The sequence below is a fragment of the Barbus barbus genome (assembly GCF_936440315.1).
Source record: "Barbus barbus genome assembly, chromosome: 31".
In the NCBI taxonomy this organism is placed as follows: Eukaryota; Metazoa; Chordata; class Actinopteri; order Cypriniformes; family Cyprinidae; genus Barbus; species Barbus barbus.
This window is the reverse complement of record NC_136759.1, coordinates 3,871,385-3,895,485: the sequence shown is the minus strand read 5'-3', so window position 1 is coordinate 3,895,485 and position 24,101 is coordinate 3,871,385. Positions and strand designations below refer to the sequence as shown.

The window sequence follows — 24,101 nt, the reverse complement described above, 5'->3', positions numbered from 1 at the left end:
GAGCGTTAAAACTTTGCATGCATTTCTGGAAAGAGTACCATGGGAACGCCAGCGCTGAAGGCATGACAAGCACACGTAATTAATTAGATTTGTGGTACAGTGCCACTTACATCCTGGTTGCTCATGTCCCAGTATGGTCGTTCACCATATGACATCACTTCCCACATGACGATGCCGTAACTCCACACATCACTGGCTGAGGTGAACTTCCTGTATGTGATGGCTTCTGGTGCTGTCCAACGGATTGGAATCTTCCCTCCCTGTGATTGACAGGTTCATGTTATTGACGCTTATTTTGTTTACTGTCTTGAGACTTGCTGAAATCGTGTTTGGTCTCATGCTGTATCGCGTATCTTGTCAGTGTCTGCACTTGCTTGGCCATTTTTTGTGATAAACAGGAAAGTGGGTCCAGCTGAATTCAAACAGTGATTTTGTTAGATGGATATAAAAAAGGTTATTATACTGCGGCAGCCGTCGTTTAAAGTCCTCCTCGTGTGAAGACAGGGACACCGGCAAAGGATATAAGTATGTATTACTAAACCTGAAAATAGACTAAAATCTGAAATAAATGAAAAATAATAAAAATGAAAACTTCAAAAAAACTAATAAAAACAACAAACACATCAAAAATCACTAATGTTTACACTAAAATGAAAACAGAAAATTAACTAAAAACAAATTAAAAATATGAATAAATACTATAATACTGTATTAATGATACAAAAACAACACTGAAAACATAACTTTTGGTTAAGAGGCTTGTGTTTTTCCTACATTTATAAACAAAATAACTGGACATTATATGTCCAAAAGTTACTTGAGTGTATATTTGATCATATGAATGTCAAATAATTTGTGAATAAATGTAAAAACATAATCACACTCTTACCCTGGTAGTATACGCTCCTTCTGGCTCGTCTTCAAGCACTCTGGACATCCCAAAATCAGACACTTTGCACACCAGGTTGCTGTTCACTAGGATGTTCCGTGCTGCCAGATCTCTGTGAACGTAACTCATGTCAGACAGATATTTCATTCCGGATGCGATTCCTCTCAGGATGCCCACCAGCTGAATAACTGTGAAGCGGCCGTCATTCTTCTGAAAGACAAAGAACACATCAGACCTGAATAACGACATCCTGACAAGAATCACTCTAGTCGTGACTGTTCTCGTAAATCATTTAGGATGGAGGAAAACTTAGCTTTTCACTGTTTCTTTTACCAAGAACCATCAGTTTTTTTCACAATGAAAATAAATTGCTGTGGGAAGTGAGAAAATCAAAACTATTTCAGTTGCTTGTCCAAAGGGACAGATTTTTACTAGGTAGCATGGGTCAGTTAAAGATGTAAATACACTGTTCTGCAGCCAAAATGCATTATTTTACATTGATGGTTATTCAAAAGTAGTGAATTGTAGTGTATTGAAACGCTTTTGCAAAATTTACAGAAACTTTCCAGAATTTTGGGAAACTTTTAGAAAGTTTCTGGAAATTTACTGGAAATTTTACAGCCCTTTGCAACCTTAATTGTAACTAAATTCAAAATAGCTTTATTGGCATGACTTTGAGTGATACAATATTTCCAGGAATATAGCAAAATAGGTTATATGATTATTCTTAAAAAATGTAACAAATTATAACATTTGTTTTATATATAGATATGCATTTAGAATACTTACTATATGTGTGTGTGTGTGTGTGTGTGTGTGTGTGTTGTTTGAAATTGCATGAAATTCACTACCACTTTGAAAATATCTGTCAGTGGATTTTTGTTAATATGGATGTTTTACTATCTGAAATTCACAAATGAATGTAGCATTTAAAACAGATTTAAAGAAAGACACTGTAGAGACACTCAAACACAATCTTACTCTGAGAAACATGTCCAGTGAGCCGTTCTCCATGTACTCTGTAATAATCATAACTGGTTTGCCTGCAATCACAAAATAGAGAAAAAAAGAGAACAATTAAATTTCTGTAAGAAAATATAACAAATCTAGTCTGAATGATAATGGAGTTTTGTATTATAGCAGTTCTTATGTTACTCCCTCCTAAGGATGAATCACTTTGAATATAGCTGTCTATTAATTTAATACATGTAAATCTATTTAATAAGCAGTGAAACTTTCCCACTGACAGTATTTGAATGCCAGAGAAGCACAGGGCGTATGCGACACCGTTTACTGAAACTTTTTGTGTATTGCATAAAAGTCAATGTCAACCAGATGTAAACACCAAGCACAGAACATGAATATCAGTTATTCAAAGAGAATCAACATATGCAGTCACAGGCCGGCTGATTGACACTTAGCCAATGCTCCTTTCCTTTAAGAGGAAGTGCGGTAAATAAAGCTCGACCAGACACATTGTCGGCCATCTTTGTTGGGCTGGCCTTTCTGATGACCTTGAGGCGAGTTTGACTGACAGCTCCGCCAGAGGGCCTGAGGAGCAGGTGACCTCTGACCCCGCCCCCTCACTGTCTGAGTTTCCCAGCCCCGCCCCTCTCCGCCCACCCTATTACAATGCTAATGAAGCGTTTACTGACTTTGCGTGTACGGCTGTGCCGACATGCATGTGTACGTTTGACAATGAACTCTGCAAGACAATGGTTATAATCTCCATCAAAATCCATATAACACAATATACTATTTATAATAAAAGAAAAACAGTAAAACTAAAATAGAATTCATAATATAACTACCACAAGTCATAAAAAGTCAAATAATCACAAAGAAATGCTGTTGAATCATTAATGAGAGGCACTGAGAGGCCCCGCTATCCCACACCACCTTATTTACATATTTAGATTCACTTCATACTCATTTACATTATGCAAATGAAGCATTCAACTCCATTAGCTCTGCTGTAACACAAAGCAGGAGACTTAAGATGGCTTTATGGTTTCATGGGGACGTTTATGAGCTAAAATTAAATTAAACATTGACAGTGCTGGCTGATATCCAACTGTTAGAAATTTCTCCCACCATTTGAATATCCTAAGAGATTATAAATCAATGTTCTGATGTCACCTGCTGCTCAAAACTTACTTTTAGCATATACAGCTAACTTTATTTAAATAACATGCATATAAAAACAAATATAAAATTAACTATTTTAATCATTTTATTTTAACTATTATATATATATTTTTTAATGAAATGTTCAATAAATCAGTAAAAAAAAAACTAAATATACAAACATATTTATAAATGTGTAAAAAGTATTATATACAACTTATTTAAAAATAAATTAAATACAAACTTATAAAGATGTATCTATATATTATATACAGATATAATAATAAATATTATTATACCAAACTTTATATAAATTAATATATTTAAATGTTACAAATGATATATTGATGTTATATATATATATATGTAAAATATTATAATAAAATACTATTATATACTTTACTAGAATATATATTTATAAAATTTTATATTTCAATAACATATTTGAAATATAAAATATACACATAATTAAATATGAAAATAAATAACAATTATTAATTTAATATATATCAAATGTATATATCAAATGTATATGACTATATATATATATATATGTGTGTGTGTGTGTGTGTGTTAAATAATATATATATATAAATATATATATATAATGTTTGAAATATTAAATATATATAATTAAATATTTAAAAAAATAAATGACAATGATTAAAAAAAAAATCTAAATCTGTTCTGACTTATTAAAACATTCAGCTTCTCACATTTAAAATGAATCTTTTAATTCATTATCACTCAATGACAATGTTATAAAAGTAGAAGGAAGCCAAGGCGAGTAAGAAACATACTAAATGTGTAGCGTGTTTTCTCTCTCACACACACACACACACACAGCAGAGGCTGTAGGGTAGAGATATAGGGTGACACTCTAACCCCAAACACATTTAGCTCTGACGACGTGATTAATGAGTCTGCTGTGCTTTTTAGCTCACATTAGCCGTCCAGAACGACCCACTCCATCTGGAGACCACAAGGTTGTGTGTGTGTGTGTGCATCACATAGCAGTTTTTGTCAAGACATGCTCAGCAAGCAAACAGACAGATAAGCTGGACATGCATTCATAAACACACACGACCATTAGCACATCAAAAGAAAAACACGTTCTATCAGCAGCCTGTTTCTTTAGGGGGTTTGAACTCACTTAATATCCCAACTTCTGACCATAGCATTCTGCTGTCTAATTAGCATAAACAAGTTTTTATTAGCATGAAATTTAAGGATTTTGACTCATTGGGGCATTTTATTTGCGTAATAGTTAATTTTTTAGAATTTCTGAAAATTTTACCAGCTCTGTCCCTGAATTGCACCATGTTTCCAAGTAGGAAAGTACTATTTTACCATAGCACTATTTTAGGAAGTACTATTTTACCATCTGACTTTGTGTATTGATTTCAATTGTTTATAATAAAATGTGTACACTCATGGATGACAGTACGTTTGCCAGTTGAAAGAGCTCATTAAGAGCTTTCATTTGAAATAATTATCTCCATTTCACCAAAAATGTCACTTACGCCCTTCTGGTTCTCACCCCTCGATATACAGTTTGAAAAATCTTCATTCTTATTTTGTGAAAAAAACTTAATGCTGATATTTTTGAATTCAGCATCATCAACATTTGCAGTTTGCAGGAGACAAATAAAAATCTACGATGTCAGCTTTGACTTACATTTGGTGACCACTCCTTCCAGGTGAATGATATTAGGATGGTCAAACTGGCCAATCACGCTGGCCTCGCTCAGGAAGTCCAGCCTCTGCAGCTCGGTAAACCCCGCCTTCAGGGTCTTGATGGCCACACAGATCTCTCGCTTTCCAGGAAGCTTCAGACGACCGTTGCACACCTCGCCAAACTCACCTACAGAGACGGGAAGTGACTTTCACGTGTATCTATCGTCAGTAAATGACATGCTATAGACATAAAAAGGCTGTTAACGTACCGATGCCAATCACCTTCTCGATCTTGATACAGGAGGTATGGATCTCCTTAGCGAACTCCCGGATGGCCTGGTTGGGGTCTTCATAGGTGAAAGGGTCCACGTATATTCTCACCCCTATCGGGACATTAACGGAAGGTTCGAGAATGGAAAATTTTCATTGTTTGTTCCAGCTGAGGAGTAATGAAAGGTGTTTTCTTACCTGGCTGCAGGTTTTTCTCCTCTGCCTGTTTAGTTTTGCTGTATTTGCTCCTCCTGAGATTAAAACATTCACAATTTTTCAGCATTTATACTTTTATTTATCTATCACAGTAGTATTTTACAATATTTTATACAGTACAATGGTACTTTTGAATACTTTAATACTTTTGACATTTGACTGCTTTTGTTATTTTGATAAGTGCATTAAAGCTGATACATATAAGTAAAATTCTTTTCTTATTTTGTTTAAAAAAAACTGTACATAATGAAAAGTATTTATTGATATTTATTGATCTCAGCATCATGAAATTAGGTAATATTAGGCCTTTTTTTTCAAGATGCAGACATATATGAACATACAAACATATATGAACAAATTTATTATAAACTCTTTTATATTTAAAAATAAATAAATATTTTTTATTATAATCATATTATATTTTAATTGTTCAAAACTTTATAAAGTTCTATTAATTTTGTTATGTGCTTTTATAATTTTTTACTTCAATTTAGCTTTATTTGTATTGCAGTTTTATTAATTCAACTTTTTTATCAACGTTTTTCATCTAATATTTATATTTTATTTTATTGCAGCTTTATTTCAAAAACTATTTTTATTTGTAGTTTTAGTTTCCGTGAACGATAACAACACTGGTCTGTCATCATGGAAAAAATACCAGATGTTCTGTCACCTTTTGGTGATGATGAAGGCAATGATGAGGATGAGGAGGAGAACAACAATGCATCCGGCCACCAACAGCAGCAGCACAGCAGAGCTCATGACTCCTCCAACAACAGGAGCTGCGACTGAGAGAGACACAATTACATTTATTCGCAGCATATTTTTTTAGAGCATATTGTGCGTCCCAATTTGCATATTTATGCACTATTCTATGCTGTTTTGTAGTATAAATAGAAAATAGAAAATTCTAAAAGAAACTCAGATGATGCACTTAATCGAAAAAACAAAGTGTGGGTTGTTAGAAACTTCATGCACTCATGCTTTAATTATATAGCGGAGGGGGAGGAGCTATCAGACTCTAAAGTCGAATGACAAAATAACCTTATATACTTCATACACTTAGTACATAGCTCTTAAGTACACACAGTGTATAAGTGTACAGTATATTGTGTGTCATTTGGGATGCAATATGTCATTTTTTTATATTTTTATATTTTTTGAGTATATATGAAGCTGATTCTAGATCATTCTGAACTCTACACTCACCAGTGTTGGTGCTGAACTCAAAGGGGGCGCTGAACTCTCCGTATCCCGCGGCGGTGCGAGCGCGCACGTGAAACACGTAGGAGGTCAGCGGAGTCAGGTCTTTAATATCAGCGCTACGAGACGTCGTCTTTACAATGCGATAACTCCTCTCGTTCTGGTCCTGAGATTCATAAATAAAGAGAGAGACAGAGAACGGAAGACAAGAGGAAGGTAAGAAGTCAAAGGGCAGATTAGGAGGCTATTTTAACTCTAATAAAAACCTCACTTCCTATTTATCCAGACAGCGAATTTCCCCAGGGATTGTGTACATTCAGTGTGTTTGAACAATAGCTTCAGGAACAGTGCACCCAAAATTTTATGCTTTTAAAATACGACAAATAAAAACATGAACATTCACCTTCTCGTAGTATTTGACTTCATACTCCAGTATGACGCCGTTGGGTTTGTCGGGTTCGTCCCAGAACACAGAGAGCGTGTGGCGCGTGATGTCCTTACTCTGAACCATCATGACTGTGGAGGGAGCTGAGAAGAGACAGAAAGAGTTCATATATTTATTAAAGGTTTATGCTTACTAAATTGTACTTTTGTCAGGTTTTCCTGACACATCTGTCTTGCTTTAATCACATCACAGACAAACAGAGAGGGAAAGGATAAACCCGGAGGACAAGGAGAGCTTTTTCTTCTTCTAAACTGTGGATTTGGAGTTAAGACCGCTATTGTCTGTTTGGTTTTTTTTCCTCCGAAGCTGTTTTTGTTGAGGGTGAGAAAGTCAAACACAACAGAGATGTGTGTCGTCTTCTCCGCTTTTCCAAAGACACATCACACAGAGTCGAAAACAGTTAAAATACCTAAAAGATCTTTATGTATTAGCTTCCTCTACCAAACAGAACAACTCTACGTATCAAAACCACAGAAAGCTCGGCATATTTCCACAGAATTCAAACGCTGTTTTTGGCAAAGTCCTACACATTGTCTTGTGTATTTTGGCTAATTAGTGGTGTTTGCCAAGTCAAGCATCACTATTACAATTGCTCATACTTGCCATTGAACAAACATCAAACTCTGTTTCAGATAACGCAGCGTTTTGGCCTCGTTTCCACATAGAAATGGTGTTTTAGGTGACTGAAAGCTGAAAAATCGAAGTGTCAAACAAACAAACAAAAAACTAATGCGCACAGAAACCACATAGCAACACCCTAAAAACCACATGGCAACACCCTGACAACACTACAACACGCTGACATCATAGCGGTGAGTTTTAAATGCTCACTTATATTTCTTCAAAAAATGTAAACAAACTTGCAACGAGGATGCTTTCAGCTAGCAAAAAAGTGAACTATTAGTTCTATTTAACATATTTTATCTAGTAGGGCTGCACGATTTAGAGACAAAAACAACAACAATAACAACAAAAAACAAACAAAAAAAAAGATCATAATTTAAAATGTTACATAGTTTGTTAGAAGGGTTGCAAAATTTGGCCAAATATTGTGTGATTATATATCAATATGACTATAAAATATTAATATTAAGAAGAAGAACTAAAATATTAAACAATAACAAGAAATTTTACTATTAATTCACTGTAAGATAAAGTAAAAATTTATTTTAAGTATTGAAGAAAAATAATAATAATTTATTTTATTTAAACATTAAAGTAAAAATTACAATACTAATACTTATGACTGTTTTCATTTCTTCATTTGAAACCCTTAAAGTAGGGCCCTATGATTTCTGCGATGTCATAAATCCAGTCATAAAAATAGAATTTACAGTTTAACGCGGAATTTGTCAAAGTTTGGATGAATTAATCAAAAGTAGGTCATTACAGTTAAATCAAATCGGGATATGGACTAGTATCTGTAAATATTAAGCCGCAGAAGTCGATTTAAATACGAATCCTGCATGTTCTGCGCGTCTCTGGAGCTGACGCGCGGTTTTGTTTACTATATACACTATATATACTATATGCTCGCAGTGATTTCAGCATCTGCCGTCTCAATGAGGACATAAATACATGAACAATATCTCAAAAACTGATCTGAGAATCACTTCACAAGCATTTTACCATTTCATTTGAGTAAAACTAGCGTCATCGTCTCATATATACACACAGAACTGTAAAGATATTATATCACAAAATATTTTTATTTTAATAGTAAATCCCCTTTAAAAGCCAAAAATGTAAATATTTAATTTTCATTAATTAAAATATAAATTAAATCAATGTTTTATGACTTCATCTGATAACCAGTCAAATTTAAATACACAACACAGAATTTCTGGGCGGGAAACATTTCATAAGGCTACTGTAAGAATAAATCAAAATTGTTTGTATGCATTCAAATAATTAGACATGCTAAAACACAGAATTTGGTAACAATAAAAAATTTCATACGACCCTAAACCTGTCATTTTTGTTACACTTTTAATAAATGAATGTTAAATTGTATAAGTTTCATGATTTTAATTAATTAGACATGCTTTTTGATTAATAACATTTAATTTGACCATTAAAAAAAGATAAAAAATTAAAACGGAAAAAAACGGTATCCAGAAAAATTAAAACGGAAAAAAACGGTATCCAGAAAAATTTAAATGGAAAAAAATGAATTTAGAAAAAAATAAAACGGAATTTGGGAAAAAATAAAACTAATTTCATAGGGCCCTAATAAAGGAACCCATAAAGTATCTCTTTTGTTGACAACAGGCACTTTATAAAAATATAATATAATTTATTTGAAGAGTAACTTTTAACACCCTGTTATAATACTAATATTTTATGGCTGTCTTCTCTTCTTAATTTACAAACGTTAAATTATTGAGCTTTTATTTTGAAAGAAAACCACACAGAGCCCTTAAAGCTTCTCTTTTGATGTCAACAGCCAGTTTAAGTGATTCTCATTACAAGCTTGGGAAGACGGTTGTGTATGTTGCATTTACAAATGCACGTTATAAGAGACCCAAACTAAAAGCAGATGTGGAGCAGAGCAGCTACTGTGACTTGAGCAGCTCTGAGATGCTGGAAACCCTAGATCATGAGCTGCTTGTGTGCTGTGCTTCACTTTGAAACATGCAGTGCATATATTTAATTAAATCGCCACCTTTGCAATAAGCTATTTTGCAATTTCAGGTTTTATTTAGATTAACCGTGAAGCAATAATATATAGATCAATTCCTCTCCACAATCGGCACCGAAAACTTGTCTGTTGGATTATCTTCAAGCGTCCCAAATTCAAATGCTTAAGCTAGAGTTTCATCTCCGTGCATTAGCGTGTGTGTGTGTGTGATTCTGTTAAACAATTCGATCCCCCGCCAGCTGTAGCAGCAGCTCGCCGGCGGCCCTCTCCCATCTCACAGATCCGTCTTCCTCTGCCAGGCCCGACAGACTAAACGTGATTTAGGGTTGTCCCTCGGGGGACTCTGAGACGACCCCCTCCAGCCAAAAACACAGGGGTCACCGGCCCCCCTTCACCCACCAAACACACTCATCTCTAACACACATCCATCATGCCGTCTGCTCTGACAGATATGGGCTGTAATGGAGTTGCGGGTGTGTGTGTGTCTGACTGAGATAACTTAAAGGAAAGATGAGAATCTGCGCTCGTTCATCTTAAACACTCAGGCATGTTAAGATTTTGTAAAACTGATTTAGGTACGTCATGTTATATGGTTCATTTAACACCTTTAGTGCATGCTGGGATATGCTGCACTTCACATGTGGTGTAAAGTTTTGTGGCATCTCTGTGAACTGTGAAAAATTATAATAAATATTATAAACCCAATTCTAAGAATATTCAAAATGCATAAAACTGATAGTTACGACTAATGGCTACTAAAAATTCAGCTTTGCCTTCACTGGAATAAAGGACATTTTAAAATATATTAAAGCAGAAAACATTTAATTTTAATTTTAATAATATTTAACAACATTACTTTTTTTACTGAATTTGTGATCAAATAAATGCAGCCTTGCTGAGCATAAGAGACTTCTCATTATTTTATTGTTTTCTATAAAAATATATAAATATATTATATTATAAAAATATATATTTAAAAATTCTATGAATATATAAATATATCTTAGTATATTAAATGCATTAATTATATTTAATATGATATATTTTTCACTAAATATTTTAATTTTATATATATATATATATATATATTAATGCTTATATTAATGCTGTCAAACAATTAATCTCGATTAATTGCATCCAAAATAAAGATTTTTGTTTACATAATATATGTGTGTACTGTGTATATTTATTATGTATATATAAATACTGTCACAAATCTGGTCCATGCTCTCCTGTTTTACCACCACCAGAGGTCACCCGTTCACCACATTGACTCTCACACTACACAGCACACTGGACTCCATTTCCCACCATGCATTGCACAGATCACAGCTGTCACCATTCACTCATCACACGCACCTGATGCTCATTTCACAATCACACACACTATTTAAACCATGGACTTCCTCAGCATCAGGGCCGAGTATTGTTAGCCTGTCTGCACTACAAAGCGTTCTCTGTTCCTAGTTTTCCTCGTGGTTTTCCTGTGTTCTGATTCTTGCCTGTGTTCCTGGATTATTCTTTCTGCCTTGCCCTGTTTGGATATTGTACGCCGATCGTTGACTACGCCTGTTTCCTTGACCACGCTTCTGTCTTGCCCTCTACATACCTGTCTGCTGTTGTTTGACCCTGCCTGTCTTGACCATGTCCTATAATAAAGCTTTGCAAATGGATCCGCATGTCTCACGTCTCGTCAGCCCCGTAACAGAATACTCGGCCATAAGAGGATCCAGCAGCTTTCCAGAGGATCAGGAGGAAGGTATGGACACAGCTTTTCGTTTGCTGCGTTTTAAGCAGGGTATCCGATCGCTGGAGGAGTGCATTGAAGAATTTTTAAATCTAGCCAATGACTCAGATCTGCCGGACTGTTTTTTGATCCATCTGTTTGGTGATGGCCTTAATAAACCTCTCAGAGGTAGCCTCTTTAGAGAGGGTCCGCGTTCATCACTCGCTGAGTTCATGGACTATGCCTTGAGGTTGGTGGGTTCTCCTTTTACTGTGGGTGTTGCGGAGGGAGACACCGCACCCAATTGGTCCATGAGAACTGCGCAAAAATCAAGTCAAGCACCAGTTGATCGTCACGGGTCAAGCCTAGCCACAGTTGATCGTCACGTCGTCGCTGTCAAGCCAGAGTCTGCTCACGTCGTCGCTGTCAAGCCAGAGTCTGCTCACGTCTCAGTGCTCCAGCCAGAGTCTGCACACCACGTCTCAGTGCTCCAGCCAGAGTCTGCACACCACGTCTCAGTGCTCCAGCCAGAGTCTGCACACCACGTCTCAGTGCTCCAGCCAGAGTCTGCACACCACGTCTCAGTGCTCCAGCCAGAGTCTGCACACCACGTCTCAGTGCTCCAGCCAGAGTCTGCACACCACGTCTCAGTGCTCCAGCCAGAGTCTGCACACCACGTCTCAGTGCTCCAGCCAGAGTCTGCACACCACGTCTCAGTGCTCCAGCCAGAGTCTGCACACCACGTCTCAGTGCTCCAGCCAGAGTCTGCACACCACGTCTCAGTGCTCCAGCCAGAGTCTGCACACCACGTCTCAGTGCTCCAGCCAGAGTCTGCACACCACGCCTCCACCGAACTGCCAGAGGCTGTTACCACAGATTCAAGGTCAGTCCTTCGAGTTCTGATATCCAGTGTGATGGACCCACCACTGATGTCAGTGCGAGCAGCTGGCATTCCCAGGGTCTCAACCCTGGCTGTTACAGAGACTGTTCCCCTGACCTCAGTGCTTCCCGTTATGGCGGTCGCCATTTTGAGCGTGTGGGCTGCACACTGTGCTCCTGAGGCCTCTCCTGTCCACGAGTCTGCTCCTGAGACCTCTTCAGTCCACGAGTCTGTCCTAGAACCTCCAGAGGAGGCGGCGTACACTGCAGAGCCACCAGAGGTGGCAGCTTCCGCTGCAGAACCTCCCGAGGTGGTGGCACCCATTCCTGAACTCACTGTCTGCCCTGTCACGGCCATGGAGGCCGTTCCTGAACTCGCTGTCTGCCCTGTCACGGCCATGGAGGCCGTTCCTGAACTCGCTGTCTGCCCTGTCACGGCCACGGAGGCCGTTCCTGAACTCACTGTCTGCCCTGTCACGGCCACGGAGGCCGTTCCTGAACTCACTGTCTGCCCTGTCACGGCCACGGAGGCCGTTCCTGAACTCACTGTCTGCCCTGTCACGGCCACGGAGGCCGTTCCTGAACTCACTGTCTGCCCTGTCACGGCCACGGAGGCCGTTCCTGAACTCACTGTCTGCCCTGTCACGGCCACGGAGGCCGTTCCTGAACTCACTGTCTGCCCTGTCACGGCCATGGAGGCAGTTCCTGAACTCACTGTCTGTCCTGTCACGGCTAAAGAGGCCGTCTGTGAGCTCTCGCCCTGTCCTGTCACGGCTAAAGAGGCCGTCTGTGAGCTCTCGCCCTGTCCTGTCACGGCTAAAGAGGCCATCTGTGAGCTCTCGTCCTGCCCTGCAACGAAGACTCTCCCAGTGTTGTCTGTCTCTGCTCTCTCTGTGTTGTCTGTCCTTGTTCTCCCCAGATCCCAGTCTCTGTCATGGGTTCCTGCCCTGTCTGCCTCCCTGTGGTGGTCTTCTGCTCGGGTCTGGTGGTCGTCTGCTCTGCCATGGGGGTCTTCTGCCCGGGTCTGGTGGTCGTCTGCCCCGCCGTGGTGGTCTTCTGCTCGAGTCTGGTGGTCGTCTGCTCCGCCATGGGGGTCGTCTGCCCGGGTCTGGTGGTTATCTGCCCCGCCGTGGTGGTCTTCTGCTCGAGTCTGGTGGTCTTCTGCTCCGCCCTGGTGGGCTCTGGTCCCGTCTGCTCTGCCCTGGTGGGCTCTGGTCCCGTCTGCTCTGCCCTGGTGGGCTCTGGTCCCGTCTGCTCCGCCCTGGTGGGCTCTGGTCCCGTCTGCTCCGCCCTGGTGGGCTCCGGTCCCGTCTACTTCGCCCTGGTGGGCTCCCGTGCCGTCTGCTCCGCCCTGGTGGGCCTCTGCTCTGTCGGTCCTGAACTGGCCTCTGGCTCCGCCCTGGTTTCCGGCTCTGCCGGTTCTGCCTCTGTCCCCGGTCTTCCCACTTCCTCAAGGACCTGGCCCTCCATTCCCTCCCCCTGTTCCGCCTCCGCTCCACCACCCTCCTGGACTATATAGGAGCGTCTGGAAGCCGCTCCTTGGGGGGGGGCTATGTCACAAATCTGGTCCATGCTCTCCTGTTTTACCACCACCAGAGGTCACCCGTTCACCACATTGACTCTCACACTACACAGCACACTGGACTCCATTTCCCACCATGCATTGCACAGATCACAGCTGTCACCATTCACTCATCACACGCACCTGATGCTCATTTCACAATCACACACACTATTTAAACCATGGACTTCCTCAGCATCAGGGCCGAGTATTGTTAGCCTGTCTGCACTACAAAGCGTTCTCTGTTCCTAGTTTTCCTCGTGGTTTTCCTGTGTTCTGATTCTTGCCTGTGTTCCTGGATTATTCTTTCTGCCTTGCCCTGTTTGGATATTGTACGCCGATCGTTGACTACGCCTGTTTCCTTGACCACGCTTCTGTCTTGCCCTCTACATACCTGTCTGCTGTTGTTTGACCCTGCCTGTCTTGACCATGTCCTATAATAAAGCTTTGCAAATGGATCCGCATGTCTCACGTCTCGTCAGCCCCGTAACAAATACACACATAAAGTACATATTTTGAAAATATTTACATGTATATATTTATATTAATATAATTTATATCATACATCTATTTAATATATAAACATAACATATTTTTCTGAAATATATACATGCATGTGTGTATTTATATATACATAATAAATATACACAGCATACACACATTGACATCACTAATATATATATATATATATATATATATATACAGTATAATGTATGTTTACATAAATGATTTTCAATATTGTTTTATGTGGTATATGATGCTGCATCAGTTGTTAGAAAACCATAATCATCTATAATACAAAAGAATTGTTTACTTTTATTATTAGAGACGTATGCATGATTTTAAAGATGAACATTGGTGTCTTTTATCATATTTCTTTTCCTAACGATTTATAAAAAGCAACTGCGTGTTACAGTAATTTTTACCTTGTTTCAGGAGGTTTTATGTACTCCATAACCATCTTATGAGTACTAAACATTGTGTCAGCAGCATCTACGTTCAGACGTATATGTTAATTATTCTAAATATACAATCACGACCGCCCAGCGCATGACTAAGTAGGACACATGTATTCAGGTTGTCTGTTCTATAACCAAAGGCACGTCAATGCATGGTAAAACCCCACCCTCCACCCTCCACCCAAAACTCCACACTCCGATCCCTCAGGCTGATTTACAGGCTTGGCTTGTCACAGAAAGTTCCGGATCTCCAGCTAACGCTCCATTCCGACGGAAACCCAAGACACCATCAAGAGCACAGACCGTGTATCACAAGTCCGCAATTACACACACGCCGCCATGAATCAAAATAGTGTTCTGAGGCTCTACATGTGTGTGACTGTGTTTGTAATGGAGCAGAAAGGTCATACAGAAGTTCTCCATAGGTGATTATGTGAGTGAAATTGAACCTCGTCAAATGTTTTCATTGAGGATTAGGTGAGAAATATTGTACGCTACCAGTCAAAAGTTCAGAATAATTAAGACTTTTTATGATTTTGAAGTATCTTATGCTTACCAAGGCTGCATTTATTTGACCAAAAAACAGTAAAATTGTGAAATATTCTTACAATTTAAATAGTAAACTTGTGTAATAAACTGTTTTCTAATTGAATTTTAAAATATGAATTATTCCTGTGATCAAAGCTGAATTTTCTGCATCATTACTCCAGTCTTCAACGTCACATGATCCTGATGTTGTTTCCACCGCAGGAACTTCCCCCTGGAACTAGGGACTTTGGGCCGGTACTCGGTGTGTTTCCACCACAGGAACCAGGATTTAAATAAAGTTCTGGGTACAACTTTGCCCCTCAGAAAGTCAAAGGTTTTTCAAAGGTCCGGAACTTTTGGGGGCGGGACCTGGGCGCTGAGCATGCTGACTGGTTGAGTTCATGCAGCATTGTATTTCAACCACCATATATTCGCAGATTTTTTTTTTTTTTTTTTTTAAATATTACTGTTATTGTGTCATGAAATGTAGTTTTAAAAGTATTTCAGGCGAGAATGTAGTTGTTTAAAACTCAAATCTGTGGTTAATTTATAAAGACAGCACCTATTTGAAAATGCGCTTTGCTGATTTCGGAGATAATATTTTTTGTGGAAACTCTGTGGAACGTTTTTGTGGAACGTTCTCTGCACGTTCACAAGAACCTACTTTTTTGGAAATAAAAATTTTCTGTAACATTATAAATGTCTTTACTGTCACTCGTGCTTAATTTATTGCATTGCTGAATAAAAGTATTCATCTCTTTTTTTAACATTTTAAATCTCAATTTCCTGTCGTTAATGATAATAATTATTAATAAGAAATGTTTCTTGAGCAGCAAATCAGCATATTAGAATGATTTCTGAAGGATCATGCGACATTGAAGACTGGAGTAATGATAGTGAAAATTCAAATTTGTTTTTTTTTTACTGTATTTTTAACCAAATAAATGCAGCCTTGGTGAGCATATGAGACTTCCTTCACAAACATTTAAAAATGTTAATTATTCCAAACTTTTGACTGGTAGTGTGCTATATTTCTCATCTAATCCTCAGTGAAAACATTTAGTCAGGATCGATTTCACTTGCCTAATTACATGCAAACATGATGCTTGATTAAATTTGAGCATGTTTGGACACACACACACACACTCACCAGCCTGGTTGGTGGTGAGCGTGACGGACACGGCCTGCTCCAGACTGGGGTTGTGTTTGGACACCCCGTTGACGGCCCAGATCTGGAAGGTGTAGTTGGTGTGCGCCTGCAGCTGGTGAACGGACACCCGCGTGGAGCGCAGACTCAGCCGTTGTGGAGAGTATCGCACGTCGTCTCCGCACGGCATGCATCTCTGCGTGTCTCGCACACACTGCTTACACACCACATTGTAGGTGAGATCCTGACGGCCTCCGGAGGAGAGAGGCGGACTCCATTCCAGCAGCACCGACGTCTCGTTGACATTAGATATCAGATTGTGAGGAGCAGACGGAGGCCCTGCGATAAACACACAGAAAGAGAGCAAGTGCAGAACCCTTACATGAAAACAGCCTGCTATTTCTTAATGGAAAATGTGATTATATTTAAATAACAATGTTGCAATGGAGGGAAATTGAATTAAATTTTAATGTTAATATTAATTGTTTTATTAATTGTTTATCCTCATTTTGTTAGGAATTTATATGGGAACAAAACAAAAGGCTAAAAAAAAATATATATATATATATATATATTTATATACGTGTGTGTGTGTGTGTATTGTTTTAATATTATATTATAGATAATAGATAATTATAGGTTATTATAGATTATTATTATTTTATTATTATTATATACATCACTATCATAATATATTAAAATAGAAAATGGTTTTAAATTTGAATATTTCAAAATATTACTCTTTTTACTATATTTCTGATTAAATAAATGCAGACTTGGTGAGCATAAATAACTTATTTATATATGTAACATATATAATACAGTAAATATTAGAATAAAATATTTACAATACATTACATATATTTAATTATCTCTCTCTCTCTCTCTCTATATATATATATATATATATATATATATAATTTATTGTAAAACTCTGAATTATTTAAATTGAAATGATTTGATTGAATGAGCTATAGTTCCAAGGTTCCATTTTGTTACTGTTTATTTTGTGTGTGTGTGTGTGTGTGTGTGTGTGTGTGTGTGTGTGGTGTGTGTGTGTGTGTGTGTGTGAACTTATGCAAGTAAGTACTGTTTTGTGTTTTCTAAAACTTTCTATCCACTCTGAGTAGTAGGATGAAAGAAGAGAGACAGAAGAAATGAGAGAAAAAACAAGAACAGAAGGAGAAGACAAACAGCGTCTGTTCTACAAAGAGATAGAGCTGGTCATTAGTATGGAAGAGAAGGAGAGTGAGAGAAAGAGGACAGACAGACATCTGGTAGAGTGAGACTGATACTGTCTCATTTAAATTCATTTATTTGATGTGAGGAACATCTGCTGTGCATAAAAGGATGTAAACAGAAATAATCACATGCCCATGCACAACATTCTATTAGAAATTTCAGATATTTCTATATATATATATATGTTTTTTTTTTCAGACAATATACTTTTCAGCTCATTTTTCATATTTTAAAGGTATTTTGTAATTAACTTTTTTTTTAATTTAGGGAAACAATTAAACATAGCTATACTGTAGATTTTTCAAGAGTTAAAGGGGAACATATGGCTTATATCCTATAAAGCATGCTGTGTCATATTTGATGATCAACATGACGAAAACTGATGTCTGAGTGATGGTTTATACTTTTTGCAAGTAAAATGCCTTTTAGTATAATTGTAAAAAAAAAAAAAATGTAAATCATACCCATGTAAATCACCACCACAGTGTCCAAAAAACACGGTACACCCACTTTAAACTGGTGCGAATGTTTATGTTTAACTCACGTGTGCAAAGCATGGCAGCAGGATCCGTCTCTGATCTGTAATATCCTTTGTCACAATCACAGGAAGTAGCTCCTTCTTTCATGGAGTAACTGTGTAGTGGACATTTACGACAGCCGCCGTCTGAAGAAAGAGACCTGTAGTAGCCCACCTTACACACTACGAGAGAAGAGAAGGATACAGGACGGCATTAATTCAGTGTAAAACTAGGCATCAAATATGAAAATACCTGGGGTATGACTCAAACTATTATAACACATTATTAAAGCCTCAATTATGAAATTATTATATATAAGCAGACAAAGATGGAAAATGAAAACCTGCCAGTTTTCCGTATACAAAACGGTGATGCATTTATGATGGAGAGAGAAGCCAGGAAAGGGAGGTGAAGTCAAGAGACTGATGATGAATGAGGAATTCTGGGAGTTTTCCCAGCATGCACCAGTCACCTTTAATTCTCCCTTCCATACGTCTCAAGAATCCGCCTCGCACATCTGAGTAAAACATGTTTTGACATCATAAATAAAGAATGCACAATGTTTAAATAATCTAGCGTGTCGCGTCCTCCTACTCCTCCTGCCTGAAAACACTGTTTTTCATCATCCTTAATGTTATCACTCATTTACATGCAAACACAAGCGAGCAAGGAAACCTCTTTCTGTGTGTTTGGACGTCTGTATGCGTATGGATGAAAACGAGGAGGATGAAAGATGCCTTAGACTCCAGCGCACTACTATAAACTTCTATCAGACTCCAGAGACCAAACAGAAACGATGGGAACGTGGGGTCGAGGTTTAGGTGGTTAACGTGACCCAGAGGTGCTGGAGATACCAGAGGAAGAGGAAAGCCTCTCTCATTCGCTCTTTGCACTGGACTTAATCTTCACCGAACTGAAAGAGCTTTTCTGTAAGGAAACCCTCCAGACATCCAAACACTGGCTATATGACATGACCCTCTCAGATAAAGAGACAAAGAAAAGTGTCTTCTGGTTTCCAACACGCATTCCAACGTTCTCTGATATCTATACAGGATGAAGAGCAGATATATCAGCCACATTTCGGACCCCTCAAATCAACGTCTTTCCATTAGCAAGACGCTGAGAGACGGACAAGTCGCGATGAGAGACGAATGCATCAGTGGGTGGCCTGATTGCTCCGCAAAATCCTCAAACACACACACACACACACACACACACACTGACAGGCTGCTTCAAGAGCATCTTGTACTTTTACTAAACAACATCCTGAAAGTCTCGTCTCGTTCTGTTCGTCTCGGTCTTTTCTCTTCACTCTTTATCTGATTGAATCTACTGTAAAACCTTGTTGTCACTTATTTCTCTGTCATTCTTCACTCACTCTTTAGGAAAGAATGAAATTATGGATTATGAGATGAAAATTATGTCATTATTTGCTTTATGACTTTTTCTTCTATGATTAGGGCTGGTATGATTTTTAATGTTTTTGAAATATATCTCTTCTGCTTACGAAGACTGCATTTATTTGATCAAAAATACAGTAAAAAAACAGTAAAAGTGTGAAATATTACTGCAATTCAAAATAACTGTTTTCTATTTGAATATATTTTCAAATGTCATTTATTCCTGTGATCAAAGCTGTATTTTCAGCATCATTACTCCAGTCTTCAGTGTCACATGATCCTTCAGAAATCATCCTAATATGCAGATTTGCTGATCAAGAAACATTTATTATTATTATCAATGCTGAAAAGAGATGTGCTGCTTCATATTTTTGTGGAAACCGTAATGTTTAACTTTTTTAGTTTTTTTCGATGAATAGAAAGTTCAACGAATAGTCTTTAAAGTCAAGTTTGATCAATTTAATGCATCCTTGCTGAATAAGAGTATTTATTTATTTTCAAAAAATATTACTGTTCCCAAACTTTTTCGTTAATATAAGATGAATAATAGTATTTTTCTCCCCCAAAAAAGGTAGTCCATGCAACTTGTGCACTATATTCCAGGTCTCCTGAAGCCATTCGATAAGTTTTTGTGAGGAAGACATATGGATATGCTTTCATTGCATGGAAAAGTGCAATACATATTTTTATTCCACAAACTGTGTGATATAATGACGAGCAGTTTATTTTTAGGTGTCTATGCCTTTAAGAATAACCGTCAATGGGAAGTCTCCATTTAGATAGCTAGATAAACGTGTGTGTGTGTGTGTGTGTGTGTGTGTTAATGACAGTTTGCAGAGCACCAGGATTTGTTTTAGACAAAAACATCAAGATCAGTTTCCTCTCCTGAGGGCATGGAAGATCTCTCTAGCACACACACATACGTGAAAGAAACATCAATTGGCTTCTTGTCTCACGGTCTGGCATCTGTTGTTCCACACGGTTTAGTCACTAATTAACAATTACCTCTGACCCCCCCTCCAAACGCAGGGACGACTCCATCAGTGTGATTGATGACAAACATGCGGAGGGCAGCGGATCACATTGATTGATGACTCACTCGCTCCACATGTTGACCTTGACCCCACCCTGAGGCCTACAACACAAACCGATTCATACAAGCCCCACTTCACCTTAACAAACTCTATTCTCATTCCCAGAGGAAGTCGTCCATCTCCCGAAGCCTGCCGGAGCGCATCCGACGAGCTCTAGTAATAATATTAACCTGAACAAAAGCAAATCTCATTTAACTCCTGAGTAGATATCGATGAGCATGTTGTGATTCGGATGCTGGTACAGTATGGCGTCTTAACTAGCCAAAGAAAAGAAAAATATCAAAGGAGATCTTCTTAATATCTCACTTGTTGTTCCTAGAAGCAATGAGATTAAATAGAGAGTAAATGAAGCAAATAAAGACTCTTTTTCTTAAGAAAAAGACCACAGTGATCTCAGTTTCACATTAATTTTATAACTATAATATATATATATATATATATGCCTTTATACATTTGACTCATTTGTTTCCTTTTTTTTCTTCCAAGGAAAAACATCTGAGATGAAGTTGGTACTTAAATTACACATAATTAGAAGGTCTATTAAGCTCTTGACTAGTCTAGCAGGTTAAAAAACATAGAAAAACATCTCTATAAATATTTTTTTCACAACAAACAAAATCTAATTAATGTCTAATTAAACTGAACAGAATATGGGCATTATTTCAGATCAATATTGTTAACTAAACTTTTAAGTAAAAGTTAAAATATAGTTCAAAATAAAATAAATAGCTGAGGAAATTAAATGCAAATATTAGATGAAAAAACGTAATAAAAACTAAATAGAAATATATACAAATAAAAATGACACATAGCAAAATGACTAAAATATTAATTAAAATAAAAACTGAAAATACAATAATATAATAAATAATAGTATTTAAATCAACATAAATAATATAAATAAATATAATTGTATATATATATATATAATATAAAATACCACTGTTTTGGAAATATAAACTTTTCAAAGGAACAATTTTCAGCGAATCACTACATTTTGGCCTACATAAAGTTAATGTATTGTATATGTTTTGGGTGAATTATTACCAAAGTCACCTGAGCCTGACCTCTCCTCAGCAATACCCAACATGAACACATCATTCACTTCTGCAGCTGAATTATTTATTAATATATGTTATGAAACCACAACGTTGTTGGTATTATTCTGTCAAAGCGTGTTGTTTTAATATAACAGATTTGGCAGGTTTTTGAAGGTATTGATGCAAGACTTCCTGAAATGACCTGAACTTCATACTGCCCTGAACACGTACACCGACTTCCTCCATTCAGAGAGAGGAATTTCCCCAAATTTACGGTGCGTTTATCGGGCAAAGGATCGCCTACACCCTTTTGGCCAGGGGTCTTTAAAATCTGTACCCAATTTAATAACAACTACCATGAAAATAAAAGAATGGAGAGATTAGAAAGATGAGTGTGTGTCTGGCAAGGTCTGCATGTATTGTTATACATGAAAGTTGCGGCACTATTTTCTAGTACAGGAAGTTTTGGCACAGGAGGATATGCAAATGAGTTCCATACACACACTTGTCGAGTTCATATAGTGACACAAGCTAACACACACACACACACACTCTCTCTCTCACACACACACACACACACACAGAGTTTTCAGGTGAATCTATAAAAACAACTCCTCATGCAAAACCATTTCTGACACACACTACAAAAGAAACATCACACAAACATAAGCTTACAACATGATGCATCATGGGATGAGTTCACTGTTTTGATACTGTGACTCATAGGGCCAGGGTGAAAAAAATAAGGCTGTGTATTTTTAGTTTGTTTATGTAAACCGCTGGAAAAGCAGGACGACAGACTGTCTGGAGCTGCAACACCTTCCATTGTGCATGTGTGTATGTGTGTTTATGGGAAGTCAGTGAACAGCAGGGAATTGTGTATGTTTCTATTGATTTGTTGGGAAAACAAAAGCACACACCTATGGTATAAACACGTACACATGAACATTATGATGTTGTGGCGGTGCAACATGATGAATATGGCAGCGCTAACAAGACAGACTCTCTTATTTTGACCTTTAACCTTTGCTACTTTCACTTGACCTTTAGAAATCAGTCACAGACACATGATGGGTTTCAATCAATAATTCTGTGTGTGATTTCTTTGTGGTTGCCCTCAAAGGTAAAAATGATTCATAAATACATTAAAATGTTTCAGTAATTCATGTGCATTAGGGCTGGGCATTGAATTGGAAAGTTTGATTCATTTGAGTGAATCAGTTCAAAACTGTTCATTTCAATAAACTATTTCAATTCCTTTTATGCTTCACACCTCAAAAATACTAACCAAAGTTATATATAACTGTGTATATGTATGCATACACACACACACACACATACATATTCAAATATATATGTGCAATATTCATGCTCTTATTACATACATAGTCTAATCTAATAACAAATGACTTTTTTCATATAATATTTGTGAGTACTACCATGCTTATTAAGAGTATTACATTGTTACTGTTCCAGTTTCAAATCAGCCTTAGATGAAGAACAGGGGAGTTTATTAGGTTTTGAAACACACTCATCGTATTAAAATGAGTTTCAGAACACATTCATTTTTTACACCTCTTTACATCCATCATTCCATCACAAAGAGGACTAAAACTGAGAAAAGACCACCTACACACCTCCTACAGTTTGACGAGCTTACGATTACAACTCAAAACCTCGCAATCACAGTCCATTGTTACAGGAGAACGACAAAGAGAAACAGAGGGGGAGAAAGAGACAGCGTCTGTCATCACATCAAAGGGATGTTTAAAGGGAACGTGAATGATGAGGAAAAGAAATCAAAGACCACCTAAAACCCTCTCTCTTTCTCTAGACATCAGCTCCTTTTCATTCTCTCGTCTTTTCCTGTCTGAGAGGAGGCCGATGACCTTCCCTGTGTGCTGACAAATCTGTTTTTCTCTGCGATCACCTCCTTTATTCTTGCTGTCTTTCTGTCTTTTGTTGTTCCCCCTTACTCTTACTGCACGTCTATCTCTCTCTCTGTCTTTTTTAACCCCCTCTTGATGGAAAATAAAAGATGAATTCAAAGGCAGAAGGAAAGTGAGCGTGCGAGAGAAAACAATACAGAAGCTCCAGCAAGATAGCAAATCCCAACACTGATGGTTAAACCACTACAACTAGTCCTGAGGAAACGACTAACACAGCGGCATGGTTTAGATATTACTTTCTTTCCTCTGTGAATCATGTTCAAAAGCATTCCACTCACTCTTTAGAAATTCATTGACAATGAATTTGGACTAAAAAATGTTATAGTAATTTGTAAAACTTAAATCTCTCACCTTTATTGGTGTATTGGTGCCTTTTGGTGCAGGAGATTGTTGACAGAAAATACATGCCCTTACTTTAAATGAATTATTCGCTGCCAGGTTTACATATAGGATTTTAGGAAAAATGCACAAATCTAATGCATGACTTTTAAACACTTCAAAATATACAAAAACATGTCACATGGATAATTTTATGCTGCTTTTTTGTCCTTTAAAGTCCGTGTAGAGTCAATATTAAATGTGTTTTCTGA

At 37.7% G+C, this 24,101-nt stretch overlaps 1 protein-coding gene across 1 annotated transcript in view; it reads right to left on the bottom strand.

Annotated features, from left to right (window-relative positions):
• Positions 1 to 24,101, bottom strand: part of LOC306851601 (ephrin type-A receptor 4-like) — a 39,239-nt gene that overhangs the window by 3,033 nt on the left and 12,105 nt on the right. The window contains exons 4-14 of the mRNA XM_079387984.1: positions 18,055 to 18,210; positions 16,272 to 16,607; positions 6,786 to 6,910; positions 6,389 to 6,548; positions 5,853 to 5,967; positions 5,162 to 5,214; positions 4,963 to 5,076; positions 4,695 to 4,880; positions 1,871 to 1,932; positions 890 to 1,099; positions 111 to 260 (exon numbers count right to left, since the gene is read on the bottom strand). Of these exons, the coding sequence (XP_079244110.1) occupies positions 111 to 260; positions 890 to 1,099; positions 1,871 to 1,932; positions 4,695 to 4,880; positions 4,963 to 5,076; positions 5,162 to 5,214; positions 5,853 to 5,967; positions 6,389 to 6,548; positions 6,786 to 6,910; positions 16,272 to 16,607; positions 18,055 to 18,210 (1,667 nt within the window). The remainder of the gene's footprint in view (positions 1 to 110; positions 261 to 889; positions 1,100 to 1,870; positions 1,933 to 4,694; positions 4,881 to 4,962; positions 5,077 to 5,161; positions 5,215 to 5,852; positions 5,968 to 6,388; positions 6,549 to 6,785; positions 6,911 to 16,271; positions 16,608 to 18,054; positions 18,211 to 24,101) is intronic.